General features: G+C 37.4%; 1 protein-coding gene across 2 annotated transcripts in view; it reads left to right on the forward strand.

The window, feature by feature from the left end:
• Positions 1–16555, forward strand: part of LRRC1 (leucine rich repeat containing 1) — a 187274-nt gene that overhangs the window by 104524 nt on the left and 66195 nt on the right. For both annotated transcript variants that reach the window (XM_072642485.1, XM_072642486.1), the window contains exons 3-4: positions 7161–7239; positions 15518–15607. In XM_072642485.1, coding sequence (XP_072498586.1) covers positions 7161–7239; positions 15518–15607 — 169 coding nt within the window. The remainder of the gene's footprint in view (positions 1–7160; positions 7240–15517; positions 15608–16555) is intronic.

Consider the following 16555-nt stretch of genomic DNA (forward strand, 5'->3'; position numbering starts at 1 on the left):
AATTATTTTATTTGTTTTCAGCGTTCTACAATCACTTCCATATATCTTAGATTTTTTTCCCCTCTCTCTCCTCCTCCTTCCCCCTCCCTCCTCACTCCCTCCTTGAGATGGCATACAATTTTATATAGGTTCTACACTTACATTCCTATAATGCATTTTCACCTTAGTCATGTTGCATAGAAAAATTAAAATGAGTGGGAGAAATCATAAAACAAACCAAAACATAATACAAAAGGAAATGATCTACTTCATTCTGTGATCGAATTCCATAGTTATTTCTCTGGATGTGGAAGGCATTTTGCCTTAAGAGATCATTGGGAGTTTTTTAAGTCCTTGCATTGCAATGAAGTACTAAGTCGACCAGAAAAATTCCTCACACACTGTGGTTGTTGCTGTATACGTAGTTCTCCTGGTTCTGCTCCTTTCACTCAGCATCAGTTCATATAAGTCCTTCCAGGCCTCTCTGAAGTCTTCCTGTTCATCATTCCTTGTAGCACAATAGTATTCCATTACATTCATATACCACAGTTTATTCAGCCATTCCCCAATTGATGGGTATCCCTTTGATTTCCAGTTTTTGACCACCACAAAGAGAGCTGCTATAAATATTTTTGTACATGTGGGACCCTTTCCCATTTTTATGATCTCTTGGGGATACAGCCCTAGAAGCAGTATTGGTGGATCAAAGGGTATGCACATTTTTTGTAGCCCTTTGGACATAGTTCCAAATTGCTTTCCAGAATGATTGGATCAGCTCACAGTTCTATCAACAATGAATTAGTGTTCCAACTCTACCACATCTTCTCCAACATTTATCACCTTCCTGTTTTGTCATGTTAGCCAATCTGATAGGTGTGGTATAGTACCTCAGAGTTGTTTTGATTTGCGTCTCTCTAATCAATAGTGATTTAGAGCATTTTTTCATATGACTATAGATAACTTTAATTTCTTCCTTTGAAAACTACCTGATCATATCTTTTGACCATTTTTCAATTGGGGAATGACTTGTATTCTTACATTTAACTCAGTTCTCTATATATTTTAAAAATGAGGTCTTTATCTTAGACACTAGTTGCAAAAATTCTTTCCCAGTTTTCTGCTTCCCTCCTAATCTTGGTTGCATTGGGTTTGATTGTGCAAAAACTTTTCAATTTAATGTAATCAAAATTATCCATTTTGTACTTCATAATGTTTTCTGTCTCTTGTTTAGTCAAAATTTTTTCCATTCACCATAAATTTGATAAATACACTATTTCTTGCTCCACTAATTTGTTTATAACATCAATCTTTATACCTTGATCATGTACCCATTTGGACTTTATTCTTACATATGGTGTCAGGCATTGGTCTATTCCCTGTTTCTGGACTGGACCTAGTCTAATGAAGGGCTGGGGGATATTAACCTTGATTATGTCACTTCTAAATTGCCTGGCCCTGAGCAATCTAATCAAAGAATTTATTCCCACCCCACCCATACCAGTGTAGTACATAATGGTCTTCTCCACCTTAGATTAAATTCTTTGTAAATTTGGGTGGAGTCTGAACAAGATTGAGGAGAAAGTTAATTCGATTTTATTATCCTTCAGAGACTGAACAACCTACAGGCTTCTGAAAAAATCCTGGTCCTATTTCAGTAATTGAATATTAATATGGGGGGAAATAATAATTTCTCTCAAAGGAAGACTCCACAGAATCTTAAAGTTGGAAAGGAGTTATAGCCATTTAGTTCAACTAATATTTCGGAGAAATCTCCACTCTTACACGTATGAGAAGTGGCTATGCGACTCTCTACTTCCAGTGAGTGAAAATGTACCACTTTCCCAAGCACCCCATTCTGCTTTTGAATGGTATAATGGAAAAGAACTCTGAATCTGGAGCCAAAGGATCAGGGACGAGTTCCACTTCTTATATTTGCTACCTGTATAATGCCTGGGCAAATCCTTTACCCCCTTGGGCTTTGGGTTTTTCATCTGGGATGAAAATGAGAGGGATGTGCTAGATGCCCTCTGAGGTTCCTTTCAGCTTTTGGCCTATGGGCTCTAAATGTTAGGAAGGTTTTCTTGACATCAAGCCTAAATTTGCCTCTTGGCAGCATCCTTCTATCACTCTTCTTTCATTCCTCTTAGATCAAATAGAACTAGCCTTGTTCTTCTTCCACATGAGGCAAAGATGAGGAATGGAAGTACTTCAGGTATGCGAGAAATACTGTACAAATGTGCAGAGGTCAGAGAGCATAGGATGAAATATAGTTTTTGGGTTAAAGCTAGTGGCCCAGTTGGGCTGGAGTGTAGAGTTTTTGAAGGGGAGTAATGTGAAACAAAGCTTGAAAAATATGGAATAAAGAGCTTGATAAATAATTTGATTAGTAAGGTTTTATTATAGATGTCAGTTCTGGCAATTGTTATTAATAAAACCTCATGTGAAAGCAGAGGGACCTATAAAGCATCTTGGAAATGTCATTGGAGTGAAACCATCTGGCTTATAAATTTTTTAGTGAAAACTTGTGCATATGTTTGAAAATCAGTTGTATGTTTGTTTCCAGTTTATGGACAGAATTGATTTTCTTTCTTTCTGCTTCCTTTCAAAATGATCAAATTATGTTAATTTTGATGCTTCACTTAAAATTAAATGTAAGATGTATTTTGTACCATTTAGCATCTATATAATAGGAAAGATGTTCAATAGTTTTTCAGTTGTGTCTGGTTCTTCATGGCTCCATTTAGGGTTTTCTTCTCAAAAATACTGGAGTAGTTTGCCATTTCCTTCTCCAGCTCATTTTACAGATGCAGAAACTGAAACAAACAAGGTTAAGTGTCTGAGGCCAGATCTGAATTCAGGTCTTTCTGATTCCTGGCCTTTCTCTCTATCCTTTGTACCCCTTAGCTGCCCATGGGAAAGAAGAGCTGGGTTTAAATCCTACCTCAGATGCTTACTATCCATGTGTCTTTGGGGAGTCACTTAACCTCTTTTGGAGTTCAATTATCTCATCTGTCAAAGTAACAGAATAGACTAGATGGGCTGTAGTTGACTATGTTAAAATTGTTTTGTTAAAAATAGTAAACTAAGCCAAAATCCAATGAATTTGACATCATAGTACTAATGAAAACTCAAGAAAAAAATGACACAAATGTTTTTTAAAGGCTATGGACACTTAAGACACTTAGGGGTCACTCCCCTAAGGTAATATTTTGTTAGTTTTGGTGTAATTTTGAGAGGTTTTTATCTTACAGTATAAACGGTGTTAGATTTGGAATCACATGACCTCAGTTCAAACCTCTGCTCTGCCACTTAGTAGCTCCATGACCTTGGGTAAACCATTTTATTATTTCCCTGGGCCTTATTTTGAATAATGAAGGTTTTGGACTGCATGACCTTCAAGGTAAATCTGGGATGCTTTTATGATGCTAAGTATCCCGTTGGTGATCTGAACAGTTTTTTTTTAATTATTAAATTATTTAATTATTAAAAATTATTAAAAATAATTCAATCAACAAATATTTATTTTCTTTACTTCTCATCTCCAGTCACCCTTAATTCCCATTGAATAAAAGAATAAGGGGAAAAAAAAAACCTTGTAACAAACACACATAGTCAAAGAAAATATTAACCGAGTCCAAAATCTGCTTCTTGCATCTGTCACTATGTGACAGGAGGTGGGTAGCATGTGCCATCATAGTTCTTCCCTTGGAATCATGTGTGGCCATTGCATTGGTGATCTCAATGTCTTAACACCCTTATTTCTAATCACCATTTGACTAGTCTTCTGTTCCTTTACAAACTAGATTTCCTTCAAAGACTGGGGAGTGAAGGGGAGCATCAGATGTGGCCATTTTTTTTTTTAAAGCAAGTTTGGCTATGAAGAGGAAGAGGAAATGAGTAGCTGAGTGGAATAGAAAAATAAAGGGAAGACCTTTTTTTTTAAGATTAGCGAAACTCTTGTGTCATATTAATGCCTTCTCTCTTTTAATTATTTCCTATTTATCCTGCTTGTAGCTTTACTGTACACATTTGTTTGTGAAGTTCTTGAGGGCAAATACTGGTTTTGCCTCTTTTTTGTATCCCTGGAGCTTAGCATGGTGCCTGACACATAGTAGATACCTAATATATTTATTGACTGACAGACTGTGCAAATGGGAGGGAGCTAATAATCTAGAGGGAGAAATTGAAGACACTTGAGAGAAGAGGGATGACTTTGTCTTGAAGTTTTGAATGAGATGGGGGAAAAAGGTATCAAATAAGCATTTATTAGGCACCTTTTCTGTGCCAGGTGCTGAGGATACAAGGACAAAAATGAAATATGTCCTGCCCTCAAGGAGCTCACATTTTATTGGGAGAGAGAAATATATACATACGACAAATATATTTGAAATATAGGCAAGTTAAATTTATAGTAGGAGAGAACTGGGAAAGGGTGAAAGACCATGTAGAAAATGGTGTTTGAGCAGAGATTTCCAGGGAACAAAGAATTTTAAGAAGCAAAAGTGAGATGGGGGGCTATGAGGGATAGCAAGTGTAAAGATGCATAGTGTGGCATATGGGTTCATAACAAGAAGGGAGGTTTGGCTAAACTATAGAATTTAGGAAAGGGATAATAGTACTGTATAATAATATTGTAAAGATGCTGGGGGTAAGTTGTGAAGAGCTTAAAAAACGCTAAGTAGATGATGAGATAGTTGGTCTAAGAGGTACTTGTAATTATCAGAGTTTTTGAATAAGAACGTACATGATCAGACCTATAACTTCAGAAAAATTGCTTAGGAAGTTGTGGGAAAAGTCTATTGCAGAAGACAGAGAATGGAGTCAGGAGGAGACCATTTGGAAACTCTTTCCATGGTCTGGGTGAGAGATGATTTGAGCCTGAACTAGCCTTTGGTGGCTTTGAAAATGAGGGGATAGATTTTAGGAGGAGATAGATTTTAGAGATATTTTCAGGGTACAAAGATACTGTTAAAATTATTAGTCATAATGAGTAGAAATATCACTTTAATGACCTGAAGAAAGGAGGTATGGGTGGGTAATGGTGGATGAAATTAAATTAGAAAGAGTGGAGGAGGGAGAAGGGGTCTGAAGTATAGTACAGATTAGATGGGTTGGGAAAGGCTCTCTCTAGAAGATGGGATTTTAGTCAGAACTTGGTTGGTTGTTTGGTTGTTTGGTTGTTGTCCTTCGTCTTTGAAGAGGACCAAAATGACATCTCCATGATAAAGTGAAATTTCAGTGTGTCTGACTGTGGCTGATCAGACCAATATGAATTTAGAATGCTCTACCTCAGGTTGGGCACAGATAGTCCATGTGAATATTTGGGGTGGATATCCCAAATTTGTACATCCTGCATTTACTTTGTGCTGTCTCAATTCTGCAGGAAACCAGGGAAACCAGTAGGCAGAGATGAGCAGTAAAATATGCATCTAAGCCCATGGCTCTTAACCTGAACTTGAATTTGGTTTTAAAAAATATTTTGATAATTATATTTCAATGTAATTGGTTTCTGTTATAATCATTTGTGCCTTTTTTACATTAAAACATTTTTTACATTAAAAAAATTTCTGAGAAATGATCCATGCAGGCTGTACCAGTGATCCATAGGCTTCACCAGATTTCACAAGAAAATCAAAAATCTGTGGTCTAGGTCATGTTTTCTTTGGGAAGTAGGAATTTAGTTAACAGCAAGAGGATAGAAGAAAAGATTTTAGTGGGGAATGAGACAGGTACTGCATAAATGATTGTTAAGCAGCAACCAGGGCTTAGCTATAGCTATAGGCCATACAGTTGTAGTAGGTAAAATTAGCTGGACCATGATTTTCATCTAGTAATGCTCAGTGAAATGAGATGGTGGGATTAACCATGGAAGAGGATTCTCTAGTCAGAGTGGCAGGGGACTGTGGGATAGTATCTAGTGACACATAGTCATTGACCATGGGCAGGGGGAGAGTTGAAAACTGGATATAGATGTAAGTGAAGCTAGAATAGGAAAAACATACTGGAAAAAAGTAATGACTCTTGGACATATTGTTGAAGGTTGAAGAGGAGGTTAAATGTGAGTGAGAAAGTGAGTGGTGGAAGGATACACCATTGTGAGCAGAGTAGAATTTCAAAGTTCAAGATCATGATGGTAGCAATGCTAAGAGATGGTGAGGGATGCTCTTCATAACCTAGCCCCCTCTTTCCTCTCTAGTCTTGTTACAACTTATGACCAGTCACATCCTCTTCCTTCCAGGGCAATGGCTTCCTTGTTCCACAAACCACAGAATCCATCTCTTGGCTCTGGATGTTTTCTTTGTTCACCATTCCTGGAATGGTTCCTCCTTATCTCTATCTGCTGGCTTCCCTGGTTTCCTATAAGTCCCAAGTAAAATCCCATCTTCCCAATCCTTTTTAATTTTTATGTCTTCCCTTTCTTTACATCCTATTTTCCTGTATATAGCTTGTTTATGATTATTTTTTTTTTGCTTTTTTCCTCCATTAGATTGTGAGGGCAGAGACTGTCTTTTGCCTCTTTTTGTATCCCTTATTCCTAGCACAGTGCCTGGCATGTACGTGGTGCTTAATCAGTGTTCATTGATTGACTGAGAAGCCTAAAGTATGACTTTGCCAGGGTGTGCCTGAACTAGGGAGATGAGGAGAAAAGGTAGTTTTTGAGAATGAAGGGGCTGAGGAATTTTGTGGTCTGGTAATTAAAGAGGGATCCCTACATTAATGTTGAATTCTCAAAGGATAATGGCAGGAGAATGAGTGGACAGAGGCTGTGAGCCAGGCTCTTAAGTCATTTGGTAATGATGGTGGAAATAGCATGAGGCCAGGAAAAACTTATTTGGCTTTCTATTTTAGCTGCTTTACCATGTAATATTTAACATGTCAGAAGCAAATTTATATTGTTGAAATGAAATGCCAAAAGGCAACTTGTAAAAAATATATGAAAGCTCAGATTTTGTGTCCTAGCAAAGAAATATTTACTAAGATGATTTTTGAAATAAGTCTCAACTTTGAAAATCCCAACCATTTAAAATATTTTTGCTCTCTGGCATCAGTCAATAGGTAGAAAATGCAAAATATATTTGTTTGGTTTTCATTTTCCCCAAATCCATCCTGTGTTTATGATATGTCACAAGGTCTGTCTGGCAGTAAAAGTAAATAATAGTTATTTTCTTTCTTTTAAACAGATATTCCTGAGATTCCAGAAAGCATCTCATTCTGCAAAGCACTTCAAAGAGCTGACTTCAGTGGAAATCCATTGACTAGGTGAATTGTCTCTTTTTTCATTAATGTGACCAAATTTAAAGCCAAATAAAACTCAGGATTGTTTTTGTATCTTGGCAATGTGTATATTGGTTAATGTGACAGTTTTCAACCATATCAGGAGTTATTGACTTTTAAATTATTTTTAATAATTTTTAATTTTTAATAGTATTTCACTTAGCACATGCCAAATGGTAGCAATGGAAAGAAGGCTATTTCTATTGATAGAGATTATTGAAGTAGAAGAAAGGAGGAGCATCATGGTAAGGAGAGTAAAGTACATGTTGGGAAGAATCTGTGTAAGGAATTTCAGTAACTTGTAAAACCTATACTTAGAAATGGGAAATAAGTATATTACACTTTATGCTTTATTTAAAAATATTAATCAGCTCATATTTATGGAGCATACTGTGTAAATGGGAAGGAGCCATTCTTGAAGGAGGCACCATGGAACCCTAAGAAAATAGAAGACATGATTCTTTTTAAAATTTTTAAATATTTTTTTCCAATGACAAGTAAAAAGAATTTTAAACATTTGTTTTTAAAAATTTTCAATTCCAAGTTCTCTCCTCACTCCACCCCCTCTTCCTTCTCTAAGAGGGCAAGCAATTTGATATAGGTTTTATATATATATATATATGTAGTCATGCAAAACATATTTACATATTAGTCATGTTATGAAAGAAAGGACAGATTCCCCCCCCCCAAAAAAACCCCACAACCCCAAAATATGGAAGCAAAAGTAAAAAATAGGATGTTTTGATCTACAACCAGACTCCATCAGTTTTTTCCCTGGAAGTGGATAGCGTAAGTCTTTTGGAATTGGAAAACATGATTCTCGGCCATAAGGAGTTTACCATCTAGTTTTTCTAATAAAAATCATCCTATTTGAAACATATTGTCTGTTTCTTCAAGTTTTTCTTGTAATTTATTAGTAAGTCTTTCCTTAACTCTTAAAAATAGTATTTCCTTATTTAAACAGTCTTCCTGTGTTTTCGTTGGGTTCATTTTTTCTGTCCCTCCCATATCCCTTTGATTAGCAGCAACCTTCAGGTGGAAAACCTTCCTGGTGGAAAGCAATTGGTGACTCATGACATCTGTCTTGAGACCTTCCTGCAATCGTCATCTTACTCATACTAGTAGGAGACAAAGTGGTGAAGAAAGAGCCTGGGATTTACAACCTCAAGGCCTATTCTTACTTTTGTCACCTTGGCCAAGTCACTTGACTTCTTTTTCCATTTACTTATCTGTGAAATGCAGGGTGTGTTATGGGCCTCTTTGGCAGTTTGGTGAAGCCTGTAGACCCCTTCTTGGAAGAATGTTTTTAAATGTATAAAATAAATAGGATTACAGAGGCAATGAATTATGTTATGTAATTATAAATATATATTATTCAGATATTATAAATATAGATATGTTAATAAAAATTCAATCATTTCAGAGCCTCAGTTTCCTCATCTTGAAAATAGAGAGAGTTGGATTCGGTGATCTTTAAGGTTCTTTAAGGTATAGCACTTTAGTTCTGTGAGATTGGCAAGAACCTCTTGGGTCATCCAAGTTTAGCCTCCCAGCAGATGTATCATCCTGTAACAGCCCCAGCAAGTGATCTTGCTTTGATCTTGGAAACCAATGACTAGGGTTTCATCATTACTTAACTTCTTCCTACCTCCTTACTACTCCTTCATTGTAGCGTATTTTCAGATAGCTCTAAGAATTAGGAAATTTTTTCTTATATGAAACCAAAATCTACCTCCTTGTAACTCCTCCCCATTAATACTGATCCTGGCCTCTGGGACCACATAGAATCCTGGAGACCTCATTCACTTGACAGGCCTTCATATATATGAAAAATAATAATGATCAGTGACATTTATATAATGTTTTAAAATTTTCAAAGTGCTTTACTTCTCTGATCTCATCTGAACCTTATAGCAACCCTGTAAGATAAACTCTATGGATATTAATTCTCTTTTTTACTGATAAGGAAACTGAGTTAAGTGATTTGCCCATGGTCACATCACTGGTAGTAGAAGCAGGATTTGAAGCCAGGTTTCTCCTGACTCTAAAGCTCATTCCCCAGGAGTCTTCTATGACCTTGATCCTGAGGTACTAGGAAGGGCAATGTAAATAATAATGATAATAATAATTATAATAAAATAATAATACACTATAAGATTTGCAAAGCTTGTATTTGTTCATCTGATCCTCAAAATAATCCCTTGAGGTAGGTGCTATTATTAGCCCCATTTTACAGATTGAAAAAACTAAGGTTTAGGGAGTCTAAATGTCTGAGCCACACATATTATCTTATTTTATCCTCACAACACCCTTGAGAGATAGGTGTTGCTATTATCCCTAGTTTATAGAGGAGGAAACTGTTGTACACAGAGTCAGCAACTTGCTCAGGGTCACAGCTGGCAAGGGCCTGAGGCCAAATGTCAACTCAAGTTTTCCTAACTCCTGTGTATATTTTTGTTTCTGGAATAGTGATAGAAGAATCAAATTGAGAAGGGCCTTCTTTTCTGTCTTCCACTGAGGCTCCTTTCTTTATCTTATCATCGCCATTCACATGGAAAGGAGGAAAGGAAGGAAAGGAAAGGAAAGGGAAGGGAAGGGAAGGGACGGAAAGAAGGGAATGGAAGGGATGGCCCAAGGTCTTCCAATGCATCCTGGGCCATCTCCAGTCATCCTGAGGAATATCTGGTCACTGGACTCAAATGGCTCTGGAGGAGAAGTGAGGCTGGTGACCTGCAGAGCCCTCCCTCACTCAAAACAAAGTAAAGCGCAAGTCATGTCATCATTTCTCTGATGGCGTGGTCTTCTTCAGCAATGAAGGATGAACATGACCTTTCACATCCATTGCCTATTACTTCATCATCTCTCTTTTAAGATCCCTGCTTGATAGAATTTTCCATTGATCTTCGCCTTTCCCTACTCTCTCCATAGATATACAGTATCTCCTTGCTGTTGTAGAGGGAATTCAGCCCTTGGACCTCTATCAAGCATAAATATATGACAAGTTGCTTTTTTTTTTTAGTCCATCCTTCTTTTCCCTCCCATTATGTATACCTTTCCCGAAATGTTTTTTTTTTCTTATTTTGACTTTCCCTGGTTATTTTTCAATAATAAATAATAAGCCACAGGCATCATGGTCTGAATTTAGGTCTATTCTAATTCTAAAAGTTTGTGACTCAGTCGATTCCTTTTTCTCAAGTTTGCTGCTCCAGTGACCTGAGGCACCTTGGGAGAACAGAGTTCAAAGTTCATTCTTTTACTCTTGAATCTTTGCTTTACAATACCTAGCATCTCCTTCATCTGTTTTCTCTTCATTTTCCAGTTTCCCTTGAAATTCGATTACATTCTTCTTAAGCAATGGAGGTGATTTACCATGATTTTAAATATTTTAAAAATTAGAAAAAAATTAAATGTATCAAGTAGATTGAATTTGAATTTTAGTGGAGCTGTATTGATGACTAGAAGGCAAGTTTCTTGAGAGTAAAAAAAAAACTTTTATTTTGCCAACCCCTGGGATATAAATACGTAGAGATAGAGTGGAGTAGTGGCTAGAGAATCATCCTCAAAATCAGGAAAATGTGGGTTCATTTCTGAAACATACTGTGTATGTGACCTTGGACAAATGACAGCTGGGGTCTGCTGAGCTCTACATCAGATTAAAATATAATTGGGAATGTTTAACAAAATAAATAGCAATAGGCTACAATAAAATTAATTTAATTAATTAATTAATTAATGTTAATTTGTGGTTTTCTAAATCAATATGCACTTGAAGGGATCTGTTTCCATATGAGTTTGACACCACTGCTCCAGGTAACTGTTTTAGACTATAAATTATAGAGAAGATACCAACCTGCATTGGTAGGATGGAATCCTCCATACCAATGAAATCTTAAGTCTAGTCTTAGTCCCTGTTTTCTATTCATTTTCTAATTTTCCTTAAAATCTGACATTTCTCTCAACAAACAATGTAAGTAATTTGCCATTATTTTAAAATCTATGGAGTTGATACATGGGATTTTAGTGGCCATAGTTGTGTGTGGTTTATTCTCAGAGAGGACCATGATATCAGGGAGATGATAACATGACTTGCAATTGACTTTGATTTGCATGAGGGAGGGCTGTACAAGGTCACCAGCCTCACTTTCTCCTCCAGAGCCACTGGCCAGATATTCATCAGGACAATTGGAGGTGACCCAGGGTTCAGTAGGAGACCTTGGCTGCTTTCCAGGAGCACAGTGAGGTAAGGCCCATTCGGTGAATGGGCCTCTTTAAGAAGTGAATCTAGGGCCCCTTTAATACAACAAATAAAGGAAAACAAACTGGGAAGGGTAGACCCTCTTGATTGCTGGCCAAAAAAGAAACATTTACTATTTATACACTCTGAGCCTGGGTAGAATGTAAGTTCCTTGAGGGTAAGAATTGTTTTTTGTTTATGTGTATTTACCCTTCCAGGGTGGAACACAAAGCAGATGTCTAATACATGCTGTGTGTGGTTTTTGTTTTTTGGTTGTTTTCAGATGTTGGAATTGAATTGAAACTTCTCTTTTCTCAAGTGAATGAAGATAAAGTCTTTATGCCCTTGGATGGATTGCCTTTGAGGAGTGTTTGCTTTTTACTAATATATTTCTTTTACCTTTTCTGTCTTGAGAAAATGTCTTGCTGTCATAGCGACAGTCAGTCAGAAAGCTGCCTGTTATCAGACATCTTAAAAACAAATCATTTGGAGATGTTGTGGTGGAAAGAGAAGTGACTCTGGAGTTTGAGGATCTGGTTTTAAATCTAGGTCTTGCCACTTATGATAAGAGATTTAGAGCTGAAAAGAGATTTTAAAGGCCTTGAAAAGTAACTTGAGAAAGGTCACATAGGTAGCTGTCCAACCTTGTATTGAATCTTTCTGATTCCGAGTCAAGCGTACTTTGCACCCTGCCATGTTTTGTCATTTTACAACTCACTTGACTTCTTGGGCCTTAGTTTTTCTCATCTGTAAACTGATCCAGACTAGGTAATCTCTAATAGCTTTTCTAGCTCCAAATGTATGAACTATGAACTGTTTCCCACAGTGTGGTAGAAATGATAAATATTGGTCTCCTATTTCAAGTTTCTCCTTTCTCCAGTCTGCCTTCTGCACAAGCTCTCTAAATCACCTTCCTGAGGCATAGATTTGATAATACCACTGGCCTCTTCAGAAACTTTTAGTGGTTCCTTTCAGCCTTGAGTATTAAATGCAAGTTTCTCAGCTTTGCACATAAATCTTAGCTCCAACTCGATTCTCCAAAGATTTCTTGGTGCTTCTTCTCTTGCATTCTCTTTGTACTCATCACATTTGACCCAGGATTATCTCTTTTTCCTTCATGCTTTTTCATGTGACTAGAATGTTGTTCATCCTCACTCATCTCAGAATTTTTCTCTCTCTTTAACTTGCCAGATTTGTAGCAGGTACCATGGAATGTGTCAATGCCAGTAGCTGGAGAAATTGTGATTTTTATCGCCTGGTAGAAATTCTTTCCACTAACTCAGATCACTGTCTGCATATAGATTATAGCCTTAGAGAACTGTCTGAGCCTTAGAGAAATTAAGTGATTTGCTTGTATTCAGCTAGTACTGGGGGCAGATCTGAACTTAGGTTGGTTTGACACCAAATTCAGTCCAGGTTGTCCGCCTCTCCCCCAATTTAAGTTCTTTGAGATTTAGGACTGCTGTTTTTTAATCCCCTAAAGTAGTTTTCTGTACAGAGGAAGTGCTTAATAAATGTTTGTTAAATTGCATTGTATGGTGAAGTGGAAAGAACACTAGATTAAAGTGCAGATTATTGGGTTTGGATTCTGTTCTGTCTTTGTCACCACCAAGATGACTTTTCTACTTTCTAGACCTTGATTTCCTCTGTAAAAAATGGGGCGTGGGCTGGAGAAAGAATTAGATGAGCTGATCTATAAGGTCCCTCCAAGCCCCATATCTGTTATTATATGTCATTTTTTTATTATATGAGTAACTTTTTTATTATTAAGGTCATCATTTCAGGTGTTATAAAAATTGCACTTAAGAGAGGTGATAAATGGGATATGGAATCAAAAAACAGGATGTGCAGTCAGAAGACCTGGGTTGAAGTTCAAACTCCAACCCTTAAAACTGTGTGACTAGAGTCACTTCATTATATTTCTGACTCACAGTAGGTGAATTATGTTTTCTTGGTGAGAAGAAGCATTTTGGAAATGAGAAAGCCCTATCTAAAGTCAAAGTGAGCTGTTCTAAAGAATTTCATATTTTACTTCCTATATTTTTATTTTAGGGGCAGCTGGGTGGTGAATAGAGTGCCTGGCCTGGAGTCAAGAATACTCACTCATCTTCCTAACTTTAGATCTGACCTCAGATACTTACTAGCTGTGTGACCTTGGACAAGTCACTTAATTCCATTTGCCTCAGTTTCTACATTTGTAAAATGAACTGGGGAAAGACATGGCCTACCTTTCCAGTATCTTTGCCAAGAAAACCCCACATGGGTTGAACTGAAACTGAAAACAATGGAACAACAAGAAACAAATATTTTCTGTGTAATTAGCTGCCCGAAAAACAGTAGTGTTAGCTAAAATTTTTTTTAAAGTGATTTTCCTCAGTGTTTTTTAACCACACATTGTTTTATTGGATATAAGGACTTTTTAGCAAGCAAACAAATCTTAAAATGCTTAGGAACAATGAAATTTTTGTGGTGTTTTTTTCCCCTTCAATTAAGTTGGTTTTTCCTCTTCATACTGGTAACCATAGAAATGTTGAGACTTGGGTTTCTTTATACATTTTCAAAGTACAGAATATTTTTATTTGAAGAGTCCATAGTCCTGTTGTGAGCAAGAGGAGTACAGGAAGTTTCTTCTGGCAGAGCATTATAAAACAAGTAATTGTCCCAGGTGATTGGCAGCCTGTACAAGTAAATTGAAAACAGAAAAAAGAAGACAGTCATGGGCTGTCAGCCTATCAACTGTAGGAAGCAGTAGTTTTGCAGTTGGAATTGAAAGACACAGGAAGAAAAATGACTAAGGCTTTGCTCTGTGATTTATGAAAATCTTGTGGGCTGAGTGAATTCTCAATTTTCCTGCAATAGCTACCCTATATTTCTCTGTCAGTAGTCTATCAAAGAAAAAAAATTCACTCAGACATTTTGTACTAATTAGGGGTTAAAATATAAACAATTTCTTCACTGTTTTGTTGTGGATGGAGGACTGGACTTGGAATCAGGAAAACCAGAGCTTGAATCCTGACTGTGGTATTTACTGGCTATGCCATCCATGGGCAAGTCTCTGAGTCTCAAGCAAAAAAAAAAAAAAGTAAAGTGTTTTACATATATAAAAGTGCTATACAAAGAAATGTGCCAGGCCTAGAGGCCTGAGGGCTACCCGAGTCTTACCTTACCTGTCCCAGGCCTTCGGTTGGCCAAACCGGATAAACGTATGAGAGAAGAGACTTTCCGGAGTCGAACAAGGGTTAGGCTTTATTCAGGGTCCTGGTTACATGTGCAGGGGGAAGTCTTCCTTAGGAGGGAGAGAGAAGTCTCCCAAGGAGGCAAAGATGTTACAGTAAGAGATTGGAAGCAGAAGTGTAAGTGGGGAGAGAGGGGGAGGGGAGAGCGAAGAGAGGAAAGAGGGAAGAGGCCTTCTGTCCTGTAAGGGCCCCTCCCGCGCTAAGAGCGCCTTCAGGCTTTCCTGACCCTAATTAAGCTCTCCGGCCGCGTAGTTTGCACCTGAATACCGTGCCTGTTAGATAACAATAGGTGTGCCCAGATCCAGGACAGTCTCGAGGGCGGGGATGCTCCTCCCATCACGTTTCTCACGGGAAGAGGCGGAAATACACGAGATAGCTCGGTCTCACTCCTTGATTCCCTGGTGTTTCATGGGGGGCCTCATGAGAACTCTAAGATTTAGAAGTTCCCACCTTTACCCGCCCGAGACTGTCCACATGGAATTGAGCTTCCATCCCCAACAGAAATGTCCGTTATTTTCATTTTAGAAGCCTGTTTGTTTTTAATCTTTGATTATTTTCTAATAAACAATTTATAAGTATTCATTGAATCCTCACTGCTACTGCTAGGAGTGCTGGGGTTAAAGGTAAGAATATGTCTGTAAAATACTTTGTTTTTTACTTTAGTTGGATTGCCTCTCTTTAAAACAAAACAAAAAAAACCCTAGGTTATTATTCTAAAGTAAATTGTGATATTTATGTTGATTGTTTCAAATACTTGGAGAGCTTCTGACTTAACTGGGTTTTTTTATTTTAGGTTACCAGAAAGCTTTCCTGAATTACAGAATCTAACATGTCTTTCTGTAAATGACATCTCACTCCAGTCCCTACCTGAAAACATTGGCAAGTAAGTTCTTTATACAGACTCTGTTTGCATTATAGACCTGAATGGGAGCTTAGGTCATTGAGTACATTTTTATTCTTTTATAAGACTGTCTATTTTATACCAGCCAACCATGCTTGTCTGTTTTTCAGCATTTCCAAGGTAGATTGTATCACATGCCCCTATTTTTCAGACTCTAGCTACCACAAATTTTAAAGTAAATATTATTGACATGAAACTGATCCCTGTAACTGTGTCTGTGGTGGGGAAAATTGAGTGACCTATAATGAAATAATGAAAAGAACACTGAACTTGGTGTCAGAAGATACAAATTCATCACTTAATTTCTCCGCACCTTAATTTCCCCATCTGCCGAGGCTGGTGATCTTGCACAGCCCTCCCTGGCTCAAAACAAAGTCAAGTGCAAGTCATGTCATCATTTCTCTGATGGCATGGTCTTCTTTGACAACAAAGGAGAAATTATCTGCCTAAGAAGGCTTCTCTGAGGGAGGTACTTTAGAGCACTATACAAATAAACTTGAGCTCTTGTCCCTGTTATTATTAGAGAAGTTATGGAGGTTTGCTTTGAGCTGGTATCAGGTCATCAATAAAACTGTTTGAGAGTGAGCCATGTAGCAGGATAGGAGCAGTGAAACGGGCAGACTTGGGCAAAAGTTTGCATGAAAATTATTGGAGGAGTTGAAGCCTTGATAGTAAATGTAGTATCTTAAGGAAGGGTTGTTCTTAGTGGTAGAAACCTGTTTTGTCAGAAGTTAACAAGCACTTATTAATCACTTACTATGTTCTAGGTTGTGTGCTAAGTGCTGAGGATACAAAGGCAGTCTCTGCACTTAAGTTTATTTTCTAATAGGGGAAGACAGTACATTGGAGAGCAAAAAAAAAACAAAACAAAAAAACAAAAAATCAAACCAGAGTAGCAGGGAAGAGGTGCTTGCAAAGAGGTTTGGTGGT

This window comes from Notamacropus eugenii, chromosome 2 (genome assembly GCF_028372415.1).
Source record: "Notamacropus eugenii isolate mMacEug1 chromosome 2, mMacEug1.pri_v2, whole genome shotgun sequence".
In the NCBI taxonomy this organism is placed as follows: domain Eukaryota; kingdom Metazoa; phylum Chordata; class Mammalia; order Diprotodontia; family Macropodidae; genus Notamacropus; species Notamacropus eugenii.